The sequence below is a fragment of the Emiliania huxleyi genome, assembly GCF_000372725.1.
Source record: "Emiliania huxleyi CCMP1516 chromosome Unknown EMIHUscaffold_178, whole genome shotgun sequence".
Taxonomy (NCBI): Eukaryota; Haptophyta; order Isochrysidales; family Noelaerhabdaceae; genus Emiliania; species Emiliania huxleyi.
The window spans coordinates 154,110-174,264 of NW_005200803.1; the positions used below are offsets into that span (position 1 = coordinate 154,110).

Here is a 20,155-nt window from a genome sequence, read left to right on the forward strand (position 1 = left end):
GCTGGCGCAGCAGGTGATGGCGTTGCGCCACCTCATGGCGCAGCAGACGCTAGACGACGCGCCGAGGCCGCCTCCTGCCAGCCCCCAGCGGCCGGTGGTGCCAGGCCACTTTTGCGGTGGCACCGCCCCGCTCGCCGCCACTGGCGCCGCGTCGGGCGCGCTGCAGCAGCAGCAATTTTCGCGGCCTCCGCTGCCGCTGCCTCCGCCGCTGCCTCCGCCGCCGCCGGCGCACGACGCTGACGGACTGCAGCAGGCGCTGTGGGCGCAGGTGCACGAACCCATTCCCCTACCCCACGGTACCCGAACCCACCCTCCCCTACCCCACGGTACCCGAACCCACCCGCAGGTGTTACAGGCTCAGCTCCAGCAGGTCCGGGCTTTGGCCTCGCCGCGGCCGTGCTGCTGTGAACGGCGCCTCTTCACACCGCACCGCTGCTGTGAACCAGGCCCAGGCCCTGGCCGCCATGGCAGTGCTCGCCCCACCCACGCAAGGGGCATGCCGCGCCGCCTCGGGCGCCGGGTCAGTCGCCTCGTCGTCCTCGTCCGAGCATTCGGCCAGCTCCGCCACGGTGCCGTTTCCCGACCCGTCGCGGCCAGGCTGCCTCGCCTTCGAGAGAGGCGGGGCAGGGCCGGGGGCGGGAGGGGGCGGGGCGGCGGGGCGGCGGCGCAGGCGCGAGCGGCTCGAGGAGGTGGAGCGGCGGGGCGGCGGCGGCGGCGGCGGCGGCGGCGGCGGCGGCGGCAGCGGGGCAGGAGGAGGGGGAGGAGGAGGAGGTGGTGGTGGTGGTGGCGGCGGCGATCGCCGTTCGGATATGAGGCTCGACCTTCCGCGCGTGATTGCCGGCGAGGACACGCGCACCACGCTCATGGTGCGCCACATCCCGAACAAGTACACGCAGCGGATGCTTCTCTCGGTGATCGAGCAGAACCACTCGGGCCAGTTCGACTTGCTCTACCTGCCGATCGACTTTAAGAACCGCTGCAACGTCGGGTACGCCTTCGTCAACATGATCTCGTTTCACCATGTCCCCGCATTTTACCGCGAGTTCCACCGCCGGAAGTGGGAGCGCTTCAACTCGGACAAGGTGTGCGAGATCAACTACGGGCGGATCCAGGGCAAGCGCGCGCTCATCGCTCACTTCTCCAACTCGTCGCTCGCGAACGAGGACGAGTCGATGCAGCCCGTCGTGTTTGCGTCGGATGGCTCCGGCACGCGCGAGCGGTGGCACAGCCCAGGCGGCGGGCGGCGAGGCTTTTGAGGCGGCGGCGGGGCGAGCAATCGCACACCCGTCGCCTCCCTCCCCCCCCTCCCCCCCCCCCCCCAGACGCTTCGGTGATTTGGTCGGGAGCTCCGGTGATTCTGGGGTGGGTGGAGGGCACGGGCGGTACGGCGCCAGGGAGCGCCGGTTTTGTTCGCTTGTCACGCGGGTCGGCGGCGGGCGGCGGAGAAGGAGGCGGCGGGCTGCGGTTGCGTCAGCGGGCGGCGGCGATCGGGCGGCGGCGGCGGCGGCGGCGGCGGCGGTTGCGGCGGCGGCGGCGGTTTTCTGGCGGTTGGCCGTCGTGCCGTGTGTATTCTGCCGGCAGCCCCGCCTTGATCTGGCGGCGGGCGGCTCGCTTGCGGCCACCCCCGCACGTGTGCGCGCGTTTCGAGCGCCGCCACGGCTTTTCTGTTTTCACGAACGAATGGACAATGGTGGAGTCGCGTGCGCTCGGCCATCTAGTGCCAGAGGCTGAGCGCGCAGCGCACGTACAGAGAGAGGAGAGCTCAGCGAGCCATGTCTCCCAGGCGGCAGCGTGAGTAGGCGTCAATTTTTCTTATCGCTACTTTTATCTTGCGCGGTCAAAAATTGCTCGAGTTTCTTTTCTCCTTTTAGAAGTCCCGTGTGCCTAGTGTCGTGCCTACACTCGTACCTACTCGTCGTCTTCCTCATCCTCCTCATCCTCGTCCTCCTCATCCTCCTCATCCTCGTCCTCCTCGTCCTCTTCGTCCTCGTTGTCCTCGTCCTCGCCCTCGTCCTCGTCCTCCTCGTCCTCCTCGTCCTCCTCGTCGTCCTCCCCCGCACTGCGGAAGCGCACCCGCTCCGGATGGCCGTGGCGCTCCTCGTTGCAGGCATGCCCCTGGCCGAGCTGCCCGGCGTCGTTGCAGCCCCAAGCGAGGAGCTCGCCGTCGCGCAGGCGGGCGAGCGCATGGCACGACCCGAGTGCGATCTCGGCCACAGGGGGCAGCCCCTGCACGCGCTGCGGCAGCAGGCAACACTCGCCGCCCGCCTCATCCACGTCCTCGTCCGGATACTCGTCGCCGTGGCCCAGCTTCCCGAAGAACCCCTGGCCCCAGGTGTAGACGTCGCCTGTGTCGGTCAGCGCTGCGGAGAAGAACTGACCCACCTTGGCGTCCGCTACCCGATGTGCTAGCGCCACCCGACGCGCACGCCGGTAGCTCGAGTGCCTATCGCCATGGCCGAGCTCGCCGTAGTCTCCGCGGCCGTAGCTGAAGAGCCCGCCGTCGTCCGTGATGATCAGCCCATGGTCCACTCCGGCACAAGCTTTGGTCACCCTCGGCGGTGGAGCTCCGGGGGCGTCTAGGAGGAAGGCGACCTCGCCAGGGACATGCGGCGGTGGGACGCTCGGGGCGTTCAGCGGGGCGTCCATTGGACCACGGCAGGGCGGGCCGTTTGCCATCCAGCCCCAGCTGTACAGCTTGCCGTCGCGCGACACTGCCAGCGAGTGAGACCCGGCGCTGACTTGCACGATTCCGCCGAGCCTCGCGACGCGCTTTGGCACGTGGGGCTGCTTCGGCCAGTCTGCATGGCCGAGCTCGCCGTTGCCGCGGCTGCCGCACGAGTAGACGCGGCCGCTTCGAGACAGCATCAAGGAGTAGCCATGACCACATGATACCTGTACGATCAGCTCCCGCGCCAGCTCCGATCGAAAGTGGATCGCCATCGGCACCTCCGCTGTCTCGTAGTCATCGCGCCCGAGGTACTGGCCAAACTCAACCCGGCCGTGGCCGAGCTGGCCGTCAGAGGCATCACCCCAGCTAAGCACCTCGCCACGGCTCGAGACTGCCATGCTGTGCGAAGCACCTGCCGAGACTTGCAGCAGGCTCATCTTCGCCTCTGCCCACTCGCGACAGCCCTGTGCGTCAATGATGGACCGCACCCGCCTTGGCGACCTCACGTTTTTGCCGACCTGTTTGCCATGGCCCAGGAAGGCGACGCAGGGCTCACCAAGACCCCACGCTTCGGTGTATTCTTCGTAGTCGCTGTTGCCTCCCCAGGAATACAGTGCTGACGGTGACGGCTGAAGGCAGAGCGTGTGCGCTTCTCCTGCGGCCAGCGTGCTCCTCCGGCGCAAGAGCTCCTCCAAGAAGTCGAGCGCGTTGGCGAGCGGCTTGCATGGTGGCGGATCCGGGACTACGAGGCTCAGAAGTGCCGCGCGCCCGTACACGGCGGCCGGCACGTGTTCATCTCGCAAGGCAGTGCACACGCAGCTCACGCCACCGAGCACCGCCGCAGGTAGCCAAACGAGCACCTCGGTGACTAACACCTGCGGAAGCTGCAGCAGTGGCGCGACCTGTGCGTTGTGTGCTGTTGCAGCGGACACTGCTGCCGAGCGCCGGCGCGACCGCGTGCGCGACGACGGCCGCGAGCTGTCAGACATGATGGTCGCGTTATCTAAAGAATTTACGAAATGCCGCTCGCACAGTATCTAAAGAATTTTACTAACCACAGCAGACTGGCTCGGACTGGCACTACAAAAGGCACGGTAGGCGACGGCCCCTTATGGGCCGTCGAAGAGGCCGGCGTACTCCTCCGGCCGACCCCCCTCCCATCCTCCCCGGGCTCTCGCTCCTCCTCCTTCGCTAGCGCCCTCGCCCCCCGCCGGCGGCGATTCCGTGCGGCCGTCGCCCCTAGCCCTAGCCCCTATGTAAAGAATGCAAGAGAAAAGAAGTGTTTACTTCAGACAAGCTAACAGCCTAAACAGTCTTGACTAAACTCCAATGCACATCTCTCCCCGGGATATTCACCGCAGGGCGACTTGCTCTAGTCCCCGCACGGAACCCATGACGTGCGTGATCGGCTCGGTCATGCACACGACGCACATGTGAGTGGTTCAAACCTCGCCCACTGCCGTTGCCGCCGTCTGAGCAGCGGCCGCCGGCGCCTCGGCAACCTCAAGCGCTGCGAGGCGAAGCGCCGAGCGCCGACAGCTCCTCCTCCAAGGCGTCGATCGCGCCCGCGTGTGGCGTGGCGTCGTCGATCGTGATACACGCTCAAACGCTGCCTGCCCCTCCGCCTCCGCCGCCTCCGCCGCCCGCCGCCCGCCGGGTCAGCGCCGCCGCGTGGCACTCGCGTCCTCACTCGGCCTCAGCGCGCCACCGCGTGCGGCAGCACGTGCTCGCGCCACACGTCGGACAGCGCGCTCCAGTCCGGGCGCGCCTCGGCGCCGTCGGGCGGAGAGAGCGCGATCTGGTAGCCGATGCGCATGACCATCACCGCGTACTCGCGCGCCGCCGCGGGGAAGAGCGAGTGGCTTGCCGGCGACCACGGCGCCGCCGCCCGCCGGATCAGCGCGGCCGCCTCGCCCTCGCCGCCCGCGGCGCGCTGCAGCGGCGTCGGCCCGCCCTCGTGCAGGCTTGCGCCGCTGCGCAGCAGGGAGAGCGCGCGGGCGGCGGTGAGGGTCTCAAGGTGCGCGAGCGGCGTCCAGCCGCGGCTGGCGACCAGCCAGGCGGCGAGGTCGGCGTGGCCTTCGTTGTTTGCGGCCTCCTCGGGCGTGCCGAAGGGTGTAGCGGTGCGGGAGGCGCCATAGGAGGAGAGGAGCTTGGCAACCTCGAGGTGGCCCCGGTGGCACGCAACGAGCAGCGGCGTGGCGCCTTGGGTCTGGGCTTGGTCCTTCGCCGCGCCAGCCTCGAGAAGCAGCCGGGCGACGTCGAGGTGGCCATTCTGGCACGCCATGTACAGCGGCGTGACGCCTCTGGCGTTGGCCTGGTCGACCGAAGCGCCAGCGTCGCGCAGCAGCCGGGCGATCTCGAGGTGGCCGTTCTGGCACGCCATGTGCAGCGGCGTGGTGCCATCATGCATGGCCTGGTTGATCGCCGCGCCGGTCTCGAGGAGCAGCCGGACGCAATCGAGGTGGCCATTCTGGCACGCCATGTACAGCGGCGTGACGCCTCTGGCGTTGGCCTGGTTGAGCGAAGCGCCGGCGTCGCGCAGCAGCCGGGCGATCTCGAGGTGGCCATTCTGGCACGCCATGTACAGCGGCGTGACGCCTCTGGCGTTGGCCTGGTTGAGCGAAGCGCCGGCGTCGCGCAGCAGCCGGGCGATCTCGAGGTGGCCCATCTGGCACGCGATGTACAGCGGCGTGGCGCCTCTGGTGCTAGCTTGGCCGACCGCCGCGTCAGCCTCGAGGAGCAGCCGGACGATGTCGACGTAGCCGTTCTGGCATGCCATGTACAGCGGCGTGGCGCCGTCCTCTGCGGCTTGGTTGACTGCCGCGCTGGCCTCGAGGAGCAGCCGGGCGCACTCGAGGTGGCCATACTGGCACGCGACGAACAGCGGAGTGAAGCCATCCTTATCGGCTTGGTCGACCGCCGCGCTGGCCTCGAGGAGCAGCCGGGCGACGTCGAGGTGGCCCTTCTGGCACGCGACGTACAGCGGCGTGGCGCCATTGTCCCTGGCTTGGTTGATCGCCGCGCTGGCCTCGAGAAGCAGCCGGACGATGTCGACGTGGCCCCGAGCGCACGCGATGAACAGCGGCGTGACGCCGTCATCCCTGGCTCGGTTGATCAAAGCGCCCGCGTCGCGCAGCAGCTTGGCGATCTCGAGGTGGCCTTGGAAGCACGCGGCGATCAGCGGCGTGACGCCTCTGGTGTTGGCTTGGCCGACCGCCGCGCTTGCCTCGAGGAGCAGCCGCGCGATCTCGAGGTGGCCCTTCTGGCACGCGATGTACAGCGGCGTGACGCCGTTGACGTTGGCTTGGTTGATCGCCGCGCCATCCTCGAGGAGCAGCGCGGCGATCTCGGGGTAGTCCTCCTGGCACGCGATGAACAGCGCGGCGCGGCCGGTGCCGCTCGTCGCCCCCACGCTCGCGCCGGCTTCGAGCAGCAGCCGCACCGCCTCGGCTTGCCCGTGCCGAGCGGCCCAGGTGAGGAGCGTGTCTTGCTTCTCGGTGTCGAGCCGCGCGTCGAGCTGGGCCGCGAGCGACGTGCCGCGCGTCCCACACCCGGAGAGGAAGGCGCGCAGCGCGGCCAGGTCGCCCACCGCCAGGTCGGGCAGCAGGGCTCGGCTGGCGCCGCTCATGCCGCCAGAAAGAAGAAAACGCGCCGGCAGACATAAAAAAACTCCAAAAAAAGGAGTTGGGTGACGCCGCGAAAGACGCCCTAAAGGCGGCAGCAAGCGGGAAGGGTGGGTTTGAGCTCCAGATGTGAGCTCGGCGGCAGCTCGGTGAAGCGTAAAGGGGGCGGACCGTGAGAGGAAATCGGCGGACGCGACCCACTTCGCCACAGACGGTCCCGCGCCTCGCCGCTATGACGGCGAAACGGCCGCAGCTCGTGTGCGTGTCGCCGTCTTTATCCGGAGTGAAAAGTCCAACGCGCTCGTCGGTGACGGTGTCCTCCAACCTGCACCGCGCTCGGCGAACCTCGACAGCGCCTTCGATGGCATGCAGCTCTTTGCGCCTGAAGCTTGGAGAGCAGCTCCTCTGCTGCTCACACACTCTGCACAGTTGACACAGCCTACTGTGCGGCTGCCACAGCTGTGACAGCAATGTGCTCGCCCTCACTGGCCCTCAGTCACTTGTGCTGCGGCTTGTGTGAGCGACACTGCTCGGCGACTGCCGGCACACTGTGAGACCATGGGTGTGAGGTAAAACCACGCTACCAGCGCTTGGTCACATCGGCCCCGAGGTCAGATCCTTCTACTCTCTTAGTGACAAGACTTGTCTACTGGCTGGAGCCGAGCAGGAGGGCCCGGCGCACAACCCCTGGAGTCAACTCACGGTCCACACCCCGTAAGAGCAGGGTGTGCTCCGACTTTTGTTTGCGCGTGTTGACAACAAAGAGATTCTGAGAATTATGGATGTCTCTGATAATTTAGAGCTGCTAGATCACTCAATACAAGTACGCGGCATCCACGCTCGCGCCGGCGCCGCCTGCACCACTGGCACCATGCGCGCCTGGCGGTGGCCGCGCCGCCCTCAATCCAGAGTCGCTGTCCTGCGGCCCGGTCGATTCAGGCACCGCATGACGCTGCTCGCGCTGCTCACGGGCTCCGGCGGCGGCCAGGAACTCCCGGAGGGCAGCGCGCAGCGAAGGCCCTGCCTCATACCAACACGGGCTGATTGTGGCTTCATCGCGAGCGCCCTGGAGCCCAACCCACGGGCGAAGTCGCACGCCGCGCGGGAAGCCACCGACAACGAACGGCTGGTGTGAGGGGCCCGAAGAATCGTCCGCATAACGTGGGCCAATCAGCTCGCCCCCATTCACGCGCATGTAGAGCTGCGAACCGTTGGCGTCCCAAATGATCTCGACGTCTGCCTGGAGCCGCTCGGCTCCAGCGGCGCGGCAATGGCGCAGCTCTTTGCCGTTGGGCGCGTTTGCCACAGCGACAAATGTATTCCTTGTGCCGGCGCCACAAGCGGGCGGCCCAGGTTTACCACCCTTGTTGAAGTGGATCGCGTTTCCGTTGCCGAACGGATAGCCGGCTGGCGGCGGCGAGAACGTGCGCCAGTAGCCAAACCCTTCCGGCCCACGCGAGAGGCACCGCAGCGAGCCGCCAGCCAGATACAGTGCCCAGCTCATGCCGATGCGCTCGCAGCTCACGCCCACACTCACCGTTGTCCAGTCGTCGGTGATGAGGCGGACTGTCCACGCGATGGTCCCTTTGCCCGGCAGCGGTGGGCCGGCCACCCAACCAGCGCCATTGCCCTTCTGCTGACGCACTGTGCGCCCGTCCTTGCTTAGCGTGACGTCGGACGCGAGGCCCTCGTGGCCCTGATTTGGAGCCCTCCGCGGCGCATGGAGCTCCGCAGGCCCAAGCCAGCGTTGCACGGCCTGTGGCTCGCCGTTGCCCACCGGAGGGCCGAAGACGCGCATGAACGGCGGCGCGTCCGCGGGCTCGGCCTCGTCCAGCCAGCGCAGGCGGCGCAGATGCACCCACTCGCGCAGCGCCTTGCACAGGAAACGCGCGTGCTGGCAGGTGCGCAGCAGACGCAGCACGCTCGGAGGGTCGCGACGGAGCAGCCATAGGCCGACTTGCTCAATCACCTCGGGCGGCAGATTCAAAAGGTGCGGCACCAGCTGCAGATTGCTTGAGCGCAGCCTGATCGCCTCGGTCGGCCCGACTGCCACCATGTAACGGCCGCTGGCTTCGTGGAAGCCAAGGATCGTCGCTTGCTGCCCGTTGAGGTCTTGGCGGCTCTTCAGGTTTTCGACTCTCACAACGTCGCCTTTGGAGAAGGTCGGGTCGGGCGGGACCGTCGCGGGAGATGAAGCACCAGGCATGGCTCTGCTGAAGCGAGTCAAAAAAAGAAAAAGCCCGAGCGATATGCCATGTGCGCCTTGCGTGTTTTCATAACATCGAAGGCTAAGCTCAAAAAAAAGAAAAAGCACGAAGAAAAAAGCGCGTGAGTCGGACCTGTGAGCCGGACCACCCCCTCTTGTTATCTGCGTTGTTGAGCCAGGACTCAACATACTCGGGCTTGCGAGTCCCAAACTGTCACTCCCCTTTCTCCCGGCCGGGGTGGGGCGCGCGCGGGGGCGGCGGGTGTGCGCGGGTGTAAGGGATGTCTGTGAGCCCGAGAGCGATATGCCATGTAAGCCTTGCGTTTGTTTTCATAACATCGAAGGCTAAGCTCAAAAAGAAAAAGTCTGAACGCCAGTGTGGGCGACGCTCGCACCACAGTGTGTTCATCTTTCTACATACATACATACAGTGTGTGTCACCACACTCCTGTGCTGGCGTCCGGGTCCCAGCGGGGTTTTCTTCGACTCTTCCTTGGATGTCGGCGGAGTAGTCAATATCGGCGGAGCCCGAGTCGATCTCGGTGGAGCCCGAGTCGATAGCGGCGGATAGCAAGGGCGTGCGCCGCCAAACGCCTACTTCACCCGCCATGTCGATCCCTGCCCACTCCCGAGCGTGTGCACGTGACAAGCCCTTCCGGGAGGATGGTCAAGCCCTTCGCCTGAACGAAAAGCCGAATGCGGGCGACATCACCGGGTCGCACAGCTACACGAACTACACCAGCGAGGTCCACGAGTGTGCCTCGCTCGGCACGTGCGGCTACGTCGATGATCAACCGTTCATTCAACTCGTCGCGGGTCGTCGGATCGCAGCTCTACAATGTGCGCCTACTGACCGCCCGGTTCCCACCCCTTCTCACGCCCGCGCAGCACCGCCCTGTCTGTTCTCACTTCATCTTTACGCACCACTCAGCAAGGCACGCGGCCGGCGACGGAGGCGGCAGAGGGGCCGGAGGACAAGTGGCGATATCCCGACGGCAAGATGACGATTAAGGTCGGCTATCAGCCGCCCCTCCCCTCCCCCCCGGGGGTGGCACTCGGCAGCCGCAACAGTGTGCCCGAAGCAGTACTGGAACATGCGAACGCGGCAACAAGGGGTCGTGGGCCAAGCACTCGATGTACGAGACGGACCTGCATGTGCCGATGATGATCAAGGCGCCCGGCTACTCCCCAGCGCGCGTTCCGGCTATGGTGGAGAACATCGACCTCTACCCGACCATCCTCGACCTCATCGGCGTCCCTGCGCCGTCGCACGTGCAAGGCACATCACTGTTGCCGCTGCTGATGGAGCCGAACCTTCTCCGTCGCGAAAGGCCGTTTCGCGCGGCATCAGAGCAACTTCGGGCCTGCATTTCCCCATTCGCCACCTAAGAAAGCGGAGTGACGGCACGCATAGGTACCTCGACAGCGACACAATCCGTTACGAGGACGAGCAATTCTCCGAGTACTGCAGCCACACTTGTTGGACCATCGATACGTGCAGGCAGTCGTGCAGGGTGACCTCTTCGATCGACGGACTTCATGTACTACGACCACACCTGTAAGAGGATCGACGGACTTCATGTCTTACAGAGGATCCTCTGGCGCGCGGAGAGAGAGAGAGGGGGAGAGAGAGGGAGAGGGAGAGAGAGAGAGAGAGAGAGAGAGAGAGAGAGAGAGAGAGAGAGAGAGAGAGAGAGAGAGAGAGAGAGAGAGAGAGAGAGAGAGAGAGAGAGAGAGAGAGAGATGATGAAGATGATGATGATGATGACGATGCCTCCGCTACGCGTAGAGAGATAGAGGCAACATGCAGCACGCTAAGGGCTCCCGGCCTGTATCCCTGCAGGAGAACTTGAACCGCGCCGACGATCCCTCCTACTCAAGGAAGATGACTCAGATGCGAAGCGACTTGCAAGCTCACAAGAAGTCGCGAGGGTCACCGGGCTACTACGTACTAGAGCCGTAGTCGCTGGCTAGCAGCGAGCTCGGCATTCTTACCCGAGCCGCGAGCCAACGAACTCTCTCTCTTGCACACTTCCGTCGACGTACTGGTCGTATGTGTCGATAATGTGAGCGACCCAGATAATACGGGCCTGCCACGGTACATCTGCAGCTGCAGCTGAAGATCCGTCGCGTGGGAGAAGCTCAGAGGCTGGGAGAGGGAAGGTGCCGGCACCGCTGCATCGCCAGCCCATGACCTTCCCATAGATTTCGCGTCTTTCAAACTACAGAAATGTGTTTCACAAATTATAAGAAAATATTGCCGTCACACCTTGGCCAACTGCGCCGGTGCGACGACATGAGCTGCGGCGGTCTACCGGTCTACCGCAAACTACTGTCAGGCGAGTGCACGACGAGATATGACCATGGGCACTTGCATGTGTGCTCAGGGCACCTCAGGGCTGCTGCGTGACGCGTGGCTCGGCTCCGCGTGTCCGCGATCATGCTCTATTCCGTGATCATGCTCTATGTGCGGGCCCGGCGGCCTGGTCTGGACCCGAGCAGGTAGAGCAGGAGTGAGGAGATAGCATGAAGGCACATACGGGGAGAGGACCGTGAGTTGAGGAAATCGAGGGACGCGACCCACTTCGCCACAGACGGTCCCGCGCCTCGCCGCTATGACGGGCACACGCCCCGCACCGTCCGCTGTGTGCCCGTCTTTGTCCGGAGTGAAAAGTCCAACGCGCTCGTCGGTGGCGGCTTCCCTCAACCTGCGCCGCGCTCGGCGAACCTCGACAGCGCTTTCGGTGGCATGCAGCTCTTTGCGACAGAAGCCTGGAGAGCAGCTCCTCTGCTGCTCACACACTCTGCACAGTTGACACAGCCTATTGTGCGGCTGCCACAGCTGTGACAGCGATGGGCTCGCCCTCACTGGCCCTCAGTCACTTGTGCTGCGGCTTGTGTGAGCGACACTGCTCGGCGACTGCCGGCACACTGTGAGACCATGGGTGTGAGGTTAAACCACGCTACCAGCGCTTGGTCACATCGGCCCCGAGGTCAGATCCTTCTACTCTGTTGATGACAAGACTTGTCTACTGGCTGGAGCCGAGCAGGAGGGCCCAGCGCACAACCCCTGGTCAACTCAGGGTCCTCTCAAGTGTCCTCTCCCTTTACGAGTCACCAGGCACGAGGCACGAACGGAAAGACGTACAACTGTGTGGCACAGGTACAAGCGAGGAGGTACAACCGTCTGGTGGAGTCGACGCAGAGATACACGGGCTCGGAGGAAACTCAAGTGTGGCAGCGGTGCAGTACGGGGCAGAGGTGCCGGAGCTGCAAATCAGGCCACGATGGTGACGTCGGCTGCTCGGCGGAGGGTGTGGAGAGAGGGTGAGAGAGGGTGGCAGAGGGGGTCAGCCTGTCAGGGCGCGCATGCGGAGAGAGGGGGCGGTGCGGGGCGTGCGCACCGCACGTGCTCCACACCTGGTCTGTCTGCTCGCAGTCCCAGCGCCAGGAGAGGACAAAGTCGCCCCGCAAGCCGGCGGGCACACGCAGCAAATCCGTGACCAGCACGGGAGGCAGGTCGCCGTATCCATACAAGTCGTCGGCCGGCACCGCAAACTGAGTGCCCGTTGGGCAGCGCGGCGGCGGGTCCTCCTGCAGGGGAAGGCTCCAAGAAGGCTCGCAAGCGCCAACCCCCAACCCGCTCCCCTCTGCGGCGGGCTGTCCTGCTGCTCGTACGCCCGCTGCGCGCCCCACGCCACCGCCTCCTCCGCCGCCTCCCACGCCCAAGCGTCCTCCCGCGCAAGCCTCGCCGCCGCCGCACCGCCTCCCGCCTCCCTCAGGACGCGCCTCGGCAGCAGGGCGGTGCCGCCGTCACCGCCCCGTGCGCCACCCCCGCCCTCGCCGTCGCCCTCGCTACCGCCGCCCTCGCCGCCGGCCGTGTTGCCCTTGCTGCTGCCGCCGCCGCCGCCATTGCCACCGGCGCTACCGCCGCCCGCGTGACAGCCCTCTCCGAGGTCGCAGTTGCACGCGGGGAAGGGAAGCCGCCTGCAGGAAGGCTCCGGGAAGGTTCCGGCACGGCTCCACATCGCAGCTGCACGCGGGGGAAGGGGGCACGCACCGCCACTGCGACCGAGCGGGCGTGGTGCCTGGGGCGCAATAGGCACAGGCACAGGTGACAGGTGGCGGGGTGGGCGGCGGCGACGCGTCAAAGCGCGCGGTCGTGGGAGGGCGGCGTGAGCAGGAGGGCGGCGTGAGCGGGAGGGCGCTGTGAGCGCGCACCCCGCGAGACTGTGAGTGCGGGCAGCGACAGGTTGGCTCTCGAGCCGTCGACGAAGGAGACGGTGTGGTTGGGGGAGGCGAACGCCAGCGGGTGACTACGGGGGGGAGGAGTTGGAAGGGCTCGTCGGAAGGTTCCAGGACATCGCGGAGGCACCAGATCGAGCGCCTCTGGAAGCACGCCTGGAGCGGCGAGGGAAGCGGCGGTGAGGCCAGCGAGGGAGGGCAGCGATGGTTGTGTGGTTTTGCGATGGAGGGTAGCGGCGGCACAGAGCTGCAGAGGAGAGCAGCGGCGGCAGTGGGCTGGCGTGCCTCGGTCAGTGGCGAGCCCGCGGGACACAGGCGGAAGGAGTAGCCGCCACCGTGGTTCACCTTGACGCCGAAGCCCGTCTCAAGCGTCCCGCCCGCACGCACGACCGTCTTGGTGGGGAGCGGCTCGAGGACACGCGAGCCAAGCTCGCCCACGCGATACCCCTTTGGCGCGTGCACGTAGCTCGGCGTGTGCGCCGACGCTCCAAAGCCAGATGCCACGCCACACGGGTCAGCGACCGGCGAGGCTCCCGGCGAAGCCCAAGGCATGTATGCGGTAAAATCGCCGGCCGGGCTCCGCAGTTTTAGGTTCCACGAACGCGCCTCTGCAGGCACCGTGCGCGGGATTGGGAATGGTGTCTTGCCGGGCGGGACGAGGGAGCCGTTGCGTTTACACTGCACGTCGGCCGGGGTCGGCCACATCTGCTTACCCTCGAGCGAGCAGTCGTCGCATCCGACCATGCAGCCGACCTGGTACCAGAGGCAGTTCTCTTCGGGGCACCCAGCATTGCAGTACCGTTTGCCGCCCTTCTTAGTGAAGCACTCGATGGGCCTGCCGTGCATCCCGCGCGGCGGAGGCACGGCCATCGAGCCGTGGCCAGCGATGAGGTCGGGCGCGGAGAGGAGGAGTGAGAGGAGGCGGGTCAACATCTGGGCACGACTGCGCCGAGAGCAGACCGGCGCGCGAGTGCAGACCTAGGGGGGTACAGACTCTTCCCGGTGAATTCTTTCCCCCCGTGTGCCGGTGCGCAAGTCACGTGCCCAGTGTTGTGCAAATCGGTGCCGGTGCGCAAGTCACGTGCCAGTGTCACGTGCCCAGTTACGTGCCCAGTGAGCAGTTTCACGTCCTCACTCACGTGCGCAGTGGTGTGAATGAACGTTTAGGTCTTTTGTAAAGAAAGAAAGAAAGAAAACACACAACCCAAGGGAGGGATGGGAGAACGGCACGCCGCCACCACACAGGGATTTTAAGGAGAGGAGGGTGTGATGCGCTATTTAGGTCTTTTGTGGGGTACAGCACAAACTCGCTTGCTTTCTTTTTCCTCGTTTCTCAAAGAAGCGTCAGGCGGAACCCACATGGCGTGACGCACAGATTGGCATTCAGAGGGCCCAACTACTACCTACCTAGAGAGAGACTCAAAAAAAAAAGAGAGACTCTCTCCTACCTAGACGTAGCCGGGGCAGTTGTTGTTTTTTGTTTGTTTCTTAGAAGCCAACAAGAAATGTGCTTCTCTCTCTCCGGGGCAGAGTGCAGAGAAAGAGATTTTGAAAACCAACAGGAATTTTACATGTCAAAACTCTCACGGCAACCAACAAGAATTTTACAACAAAGCTCCCTCGCACAACACTGGGCACGGGACTGGCTCCAACAAGAAATCACGACTCGCACTGCGATTGGGCTCGGCAGCTTGTCAGCCCTCAGCCGAAGCTGGGGCCGGTCCCGTAGCCGAGAGAGCCTGGGGCCGTCGCTGGGCAGTCGGTCTGTCGGAGAAAGCGCAGCTCTGCGCACTGACGGCCGGACGTGAGAAAACACGCCTGAGTGGATCACGTTACACCAATCCTCGCTACCCAACGAAGAATATGCACCTCGAACTCGAGGTCTGTGTGAACGGCTTCTGGAAAGCACCCCGAAACCAAACGCGCGCGCTTTCGATCCATTCGTTCCAGCCCCGTCTCGGAGCTCAGCGTCCACAGAAAGAGAGCAAGCAAGTAAACGGCCTCCGGGGGTTTGAGGTGGCAGCAGCTTCCGGCTGGGCCACAGCCACTCGCACAATCAGCTGCTGCCCAAGAAGGTCGAGACCGCTCGTCTCTAGAAGAAGAGTCCCACGGGAAAGTCTTTTTTGAAGACAGAGACTCTGTAACAGAGAGAATCTGAGCGCACAGAAAGCGAAACCCCCGAATGAGCAGCGGAGGCTGCCCCGCCCCACACGCCCTCCGTCCATGCCCCTCGCCCCCCCCCCCCCTCCCCCCCTCCGGTGGTCGTGTGCACACCCGCCGCCACCCCGCCCTTTCCCTTCCCCCACACCCCCTCTGACCCACGACGGTTCACGCCCCCGAGCCTGGGGCGAACACGGCGTCACACAAACGTAGCGACTCGGTCGGCCTCTCATGTCTCACGCCGCCTCGCCTGCGCCGGGATGCCAGTGCGCCGCCCATGGCGCCGCCGCCATTAGCTGCGCCGCCGCCGCCAGGTGTGCCACGCCAGCAGAAGCGTGAGGATCGACGCCACGCTGAGCGGCCACCGCCACGTCGGTGGCGTTCGCGTCGCTCCCCCACGAGAAGCCCAGCCTGCGCAGCACCTCGGTCACCTGAAAGGGAGGGAGGGGGGGGGGGGGGGGCGTGTCGGCCTCTCCGCAACCCCCGTAAATTGAGGGAGGGCGGGCGGCTCGGCCAAGGTGCGCCGAGGCGGCGGAAGGAAGGTGCGAAGGAGTGAGGCGGACCTGCGCCGCGCCCTTGACGTGCAGGCCTGCCGCGGCCAGGCGCCGCTCCTGCAGCCTCACCCAGCGGTTGCGGCACCCGGAGTAAGTGCGGCCGGGCAGCAGCTGGGCGATGGCGGCCCAGCACGGCCCGCGCTGCGCCACCGCGTTGTCGATGATCGAGTCCTCCTCCTCGGTCCACATGTCGCCGTGCTTCTCCACCTCGGGGGGGGTAAAGTCCTCGCCGACGTCGGCGCCGTCGCCAGAGCCCTCGGCGGACGCGCCGCCCTCGGAGTCGGCTTCCCCGTCCGACCTGGGGCGCATCAGCGCGGGCGGCGGCGTCCCTCGTCGGCGCGACTGCAGCCTCTGCCAGCGGTTGCGCACCGCGTCGGCCGAGCGCTTGTGCGGGAGCGACTTCGCGATCGCGGTCCACTTGAAGCCGCGCTGGAGCACGCCATCGCGGATCATGATGTCCTCCTGGCGCGTCCACGGCGCCTTGACCGACTTGCCCACCATTCGATCCGCTCCCGCCTTCCTCACGCCGACGCCCGCGGCGGGCGGCGGCGGCGGCGGCTGCGGCAACGGCACCCGAAGCGAGTCGCCCACTGCCGGTAGCAGCGCCCAGTGCATAGCGAACGGGCACGGCGCGTACGTGGCCACGGTGAAGGGGAGGGCTTTGACTGGAACCATTTCAGTGAGTCCAGTCGGTTCTTTATTTTCTGTTCCTGCTGTGAGCTGTGAGCGACGTCTCTTCAATAATGGCAATTAAGACGAGACGCCGTCGCTGGGCAATATACAAACCTGGGCACAACTCAGGGAGTTTTGTCAATGTCAAATTTCTTTTTTCGATAAGATATCGCGGGGCTAATGCACAATGCAGGTGCGGAATACAGAATCCCACCCAAGAGTGCACTTGTGTGTGCAGAGAGGGTCTGTATGGTGCAGATGCTCTCTATGCAGACTGCATGCTGCATGCTACATGTCTCGTGCCTCCCGCCACCCCGCGCACTAAGTTAGTGCGCGTAGTGAGTGGGCCGCGGGCGAGCAGGCTAGTGGGTGAGTGCCTCCGCCGCGCGAGCCGCCGCCGCGCGAGCCGAATCGCGAGCCAAGATCTCGAACTCCCTCTCGCGAGCCGCCGCGCAGACTTCCGCCCAGGAGCGCACGTCCCGGCAGGAGCGCACGTCCCGGACATCGCCACCAGCCCGGCAGCGACGGGACGCGCCTCGATGTTCTCATACGCCCGCACCGCCGCCATCGCCGACGCCAGCAGCCGAATCGCTGCCCCATCGAGGAGGCAGGGTTCGTCGTGCCCCGTTTGTGCCGCGTCCCGTGCCCTGATTTCGTTTTAATTTCCGAAGACACGCTGCACAGGGCTTGCTAAATCGCGGGGCTAAAAGAATGAAAAGACAGAAAGGATGCAATTCTTGTCGTGCGAGGGACGTTTACTTCAAAATTCTTTTTGCTCCGGTGGTGTGCCGGTGATAGTACTAGCACGCGCCAGTTCGCACCTGTGTCGAGCCTGTCTGCTGTGAGAGAGAGTTGCCTTGTTTAAATTCTTTTTTCGATAAGATGCGCTTGGAGCCGCGGCGGCACACTCGCGCGGTGCATGCGCGGTGCCGAGGGCATGCCGCAATGTGCGGCAGTTAGCGGTTTATACGGCGGTGCCGCTCGCGGCTCCACTAGCCAGGGTGGCGGTCCGACTGTCCTCTTCGAGTCGTGGTGTCTCAAGGAGTCGGCGTGGTGCCGCTGCCACCGCAAGCGGTGCCAACCGCACTCTCGAGCCCCCACACCATGCAAGCACTTCAAAACCTGCGCCGGCCGACGCACGCAGCCCTCTCACCATTGACACTTCCAGCGCGTGTGCCAACTTCTTGCGCCGCTGCGACCGCTTGCGGAAAATGTTCGGAGCCGCTACGTGAGAACTGCTCCATTAGGTGGCTCGTCCTCACGCCGACGCAGCTGCTCGCCTACCGGAGCCAGCGAGGGTACGCGCGCGGGCACCGGCCGACGGAGCGGTTCGCTCTCTCGACGCTCGGGCCGGTGGTTCAGCCCGGAGGCGACGACGCGCTGACTATCGCAGCGCGCGAGCGGCCGCTGCGGCTCTGGTTTGCAGACGCCGCGGCGCTGCCGGCACTGATCAGGCCGCCCTCTGGCCGAGCGGCGGTCGCCGCGGACGCGCTGCTGCGGTGGGGAGGCGCTCCACGCTCTTCGGGTGAGGCTTCGAGCGCAGCGCAGAGCAGCAGTGGCGGCGGCGGCGGCGGTGAGGGCGGCGGCGGCGGTGAGGGCAGCAGGGGCGCCGCCGTCGGGAGCACGGTCGAGGGCCTCTCGGGCGGCGTCGGCGGCGGTGTCGCTGGCGGCGGCGGCGTGAGCAGGAGCAGCGGGCCCTAGACGCGGAATATCTCCCCGTATCTCCCCCCGTATCTCCCCGTATCTCGTGAGCAGGAGCAGCGGGCCCTAGAAGCGGAATACGCAATCCTTGTACCCCAACCAGCGCTCAAGAGGACAAGTACTCCGCCGTATTCATCCCTCGTACTCACGCGATGACACGGCCCAAGACCGCCCTGATTTTGGTGTCTTCAGCACGTAGGAAAAGCACGCACGACCACATCACTCGGCTGATCGGAGGAGAGGGCAACGGCGGAGAGGGCGGCGGCGGAGAGGGCGGCGGCGGAGAGGGCAACGACGGCGGCGGCGGCGGCGGCGATGGCGATGGCGGCCACGGCGGTGGCGGGAGCAGCAGCAGCGGTGGCGGGAGCAGCAGCAGCGGCGTTGGCAGCGGTGGTGGTGGAAGCGGCAGCGGAGGCGGTGGTGGAAGCGGCGGCGCTGGTGGAAGCGGCAGCGGCGGCGGTGGCAGCGGTTGTGGCAAATGCAGCTGCAACGGCAACGGCGGCGGCGACAATGGCGGCGTTTGCAGCAGCAGCGGCGGCGGCGCTGGTGTCGGCGGGGTGGGTGGGAGTGTGCTTGGCCGGCGGAATGGCCACCTCGGCAGCGGGATGATGCTTCCTCGCGTCGGGCAGAGGCCTCTCTGCTACGAGTGGGCGACGCGCATCGTAGACGCGCGGCTGGCCGTGGAGCCTTCGGGCGTTGTCCGGTGCGAGGAGCGCTTCAAGCTCGGTGACGTGCTCGGCAGCGGCGCCTTCGCCACCGTCTTCCGCGCAACTTGCCTGACCTCGGGCCGGCTCTGCGCGGTGAAGAAGGTGGCGCGGCCGGTGCAGGCGCTAGGCATGGTGCGGCGAGAGGCGTCCGTGCTCCGGCTGGTGCAGGGGCACTTTCCGAGACCTTTCTTGGACCTTTCCTGGAGCTTTCCTGCAGGCGTCCGTCCTCCGGCTGGTGCAGGGGCACTTTCCGAGACCTTTCTTGGACCTTTCCTGGAGCTTTCCTGTAGGCGTCCGTCCTCCGGCTGGTGCAGGGGCACTTTCCGAGACCTTTCTTGGACCTTTCCTGGAGCTTTCCTGTAGGCGTCCGTCCTCCGGCTGGTGCAGGGGCACCCTCACGTGGCGCGCCCTACAACTCTACACACCCTGCTCCACCAGCCCGCCCCGCCCGCCCCGCCCGCCCCGCTCCACCCACCACCCTCGCATGCACTCCGCACTCACCGGCTTGCCCCCCTGGAGCCCTGCCCACCCACCCACCCTCCACCCACCCACCCAGGTACGGCTGATTGGGACGTTCGCCGACGCTCGCCACACCGCCTACCTCGTGCTCGAGCTGCTGCCCGGCGGGGACCTGTTCGCGCAGGTGGTTGCGCGCTGGCAGCCGACCAACGGGGCGCCGGCGGAGGGCTACACGGAGGAGGGCGTGCGCGCGTTGCTGCGCATGGCCCTTTCCGCCCTCGCCTTCATCCACGCCCGGCGGGTGGTGCACCGCGACATCAAGCCGGAGAACCTGCTGCTGCTCGACCGGCGCGGCGGCCTGCTCGACTTGCGGCTCTGCGACTTTGGCGCCGCGCAGGTGCTGCCGCTGCCGACGGGGGGCGCGGCGGGCGGCGGGGGCTACTTTGCGCCCCCCACCTCGCCGGGGTTGCACGCCGAGGGTGGCGACCCAGCCTCGCCAGAGCTACCCGGCCTCGTCGGCACGCGCGGTGAGACGTGGCGTGGCGGGGTGGTCGACTGCCTGAGTCCGAGTGGGTAGTGACTCCTTCTCGGCGGTGGATAGGGTACATGGCGCCCGAGGTGCTCGACGGCAGGGAGCACGGCGTCCAAGCTGGGCACGGTGGTGCACGTGGCCCGCGCGCGTGTTCGTGTTATCGCGGCGCGGGGTGTCTTTTTTAGGCTTCGCGTCGGACGTGTGGTCGATCGGCGTCATCCTCTTCGTGCTTCTGTCTGGCCAACAGCCGTTTGCGGCCGAGGACGAGGAGGTCGAGGCGCAGCTCGTCCTCCGCGGACGCTGGACCTTTGGCGCGGCGACGTGGAGGGACGTGTCGTCGAGCGCAAAGGGCCTCGTGCGGGCAATGCTGACCGGCGACCCCGCCCGCCGCCCGACCGCTAGCGAGGCGCTGCAGCACGCTTGGTTCACGGCGCCGGAGCCGCCGCTAGAGCCGCCTCTTCCGCCGTTTGGCGGCTGCAGGGCGGCGACGGCGGGGGCGGCCTCGTACCGCAGCTGGCTCTCGCCGCTACCTCCTCAGCCGCTCGACCCACAGGCGCCAGGCGCGTCGAGGGCGAGCGTGCAGAGGAGGGCGGCGAGGGAGCCACTCCGCAACGGGAGGCTCGGTGGG

The 20,155-nt window shown here is 66.3% G+C and overlaps 6 protein-coding genes across 6 annotated transcripts; 3 read left to right on the forward strand and 3 right to left on the reverse strand.

Moving 5' to 3' along the window:
• Window positions 1-809: 809 nt before the first annotated feature.
• Window positions 810-1,256, forward strand: EMIHUDRAFT_72409 (hypothetical protein; the record flags this gene model as incomplete). The annotated part of the gene is made up of 1 exon (XM_005783690.1): window positions 810-1,256. The coding sequence occupies one exon, from the start codon at window positions 810-812 to the stop codon at window positions 1,254-1,256; it is 447 nt and encodes a 148-aa protein (XP_005783747.1).
• A 2,857-nt stretch (window positions 1,257-4,113) lies between these two features.
• On the reverse strand, window positions 4,114-4,781 carry EMIHUDRAFT_365080 (hypothetical protein; the record flags this gene model as incomplete). The annotated part of the gene is made up of 2 exons (XM_005783691.1): window positions 4,114-4,220; window positions 4,268-4,781. A coding segment is annotated over one exon (417 nt), but the record flags the coding sequence as incomplete, so codon positions are not given.
• A 4,324-nt stretch (window positions 4,782-9,105) lies between these two features.
• On the forward strand, window positions 9,106-10,460 carry EMIHUDRAFT_232104 (hypothetical protein; the record flags this gene model as incomplete). The annotated part of the gene is made up of 5 exons (XM_005783692.1): window positions 9,106-9,337; window positions 9,433-9,509; window positions 9,611-9,786; window positions 9,912-10,011; window positions 10,341-10,460. The coding sequence occupies 5 exons, from the start codon at window positions 9,106-9,108 to the stop codon at window positions 10,458-10,460; spliced, it is 705 nt and encodes a 234-aa protein (XP_005783749.1).
• Window positions 10,461-11,774: 1,314 nt separating this feature from the next.
• EMIHUDRAFT_232105 (hypothetical protein) lies at window positions 11,775-13,675 on the reverse strand (the record flags this gene model as incomplete). The annotated part of the gene is made up of 6 exons (XM_005783693.1): window positions 11,775-11,797; window positions 11,902-12,091; window positions 12,199-12,274; window positions 12,558-12,585; window positions 12,719-12,813; window positions 13,056-13,675. 6 exons carry the CDS (start codon window positions 13,673-13,675, stop codon window positions 11,775-11,777), a joined length of 1,032 nt encoding a protein of 343 aa, XP_005783750.1.
• Window positions 13,676-15,138: 1,463 nt separating this feature from the next.
• Window positions 15,139-15,957, reverse strand: EMIHUDRAFT_232106 (hypothetical protein; the record flags this gene model as incomplete). The annotated part of the gene is made up of 2 exons (XM_005783694.1): window positions 15,139-15,333; window positions 15,466-15,957. 2 exons carry the CDS (start codon window positions 15,955-15,957, stop codon window positions 15,139-15,141), a joined length of 687 nt encoding a protein of 228 aa, XP_005783751.1.
• A 3,063-nt stretch (window positions 15,958-19,020) lies between these two features.
• EMIHUDRAFT_72405 (hypothetical protein) lies at window positions 19,021-19,954 on the forward strand (the record flags this gene model as incomplete). The annotated part of the gene is made up of 2 exons (XM_005783695.1): window positions 19,021-19,474; window positions 19,713-19,954. Coding segments are annotated over 2 exons (696 nt in total), but the record flags the coding sequence as incomplete, so codon positions are not given.
• Window positions 19,955-20,155: the final 201 nt, after the last annotated feature.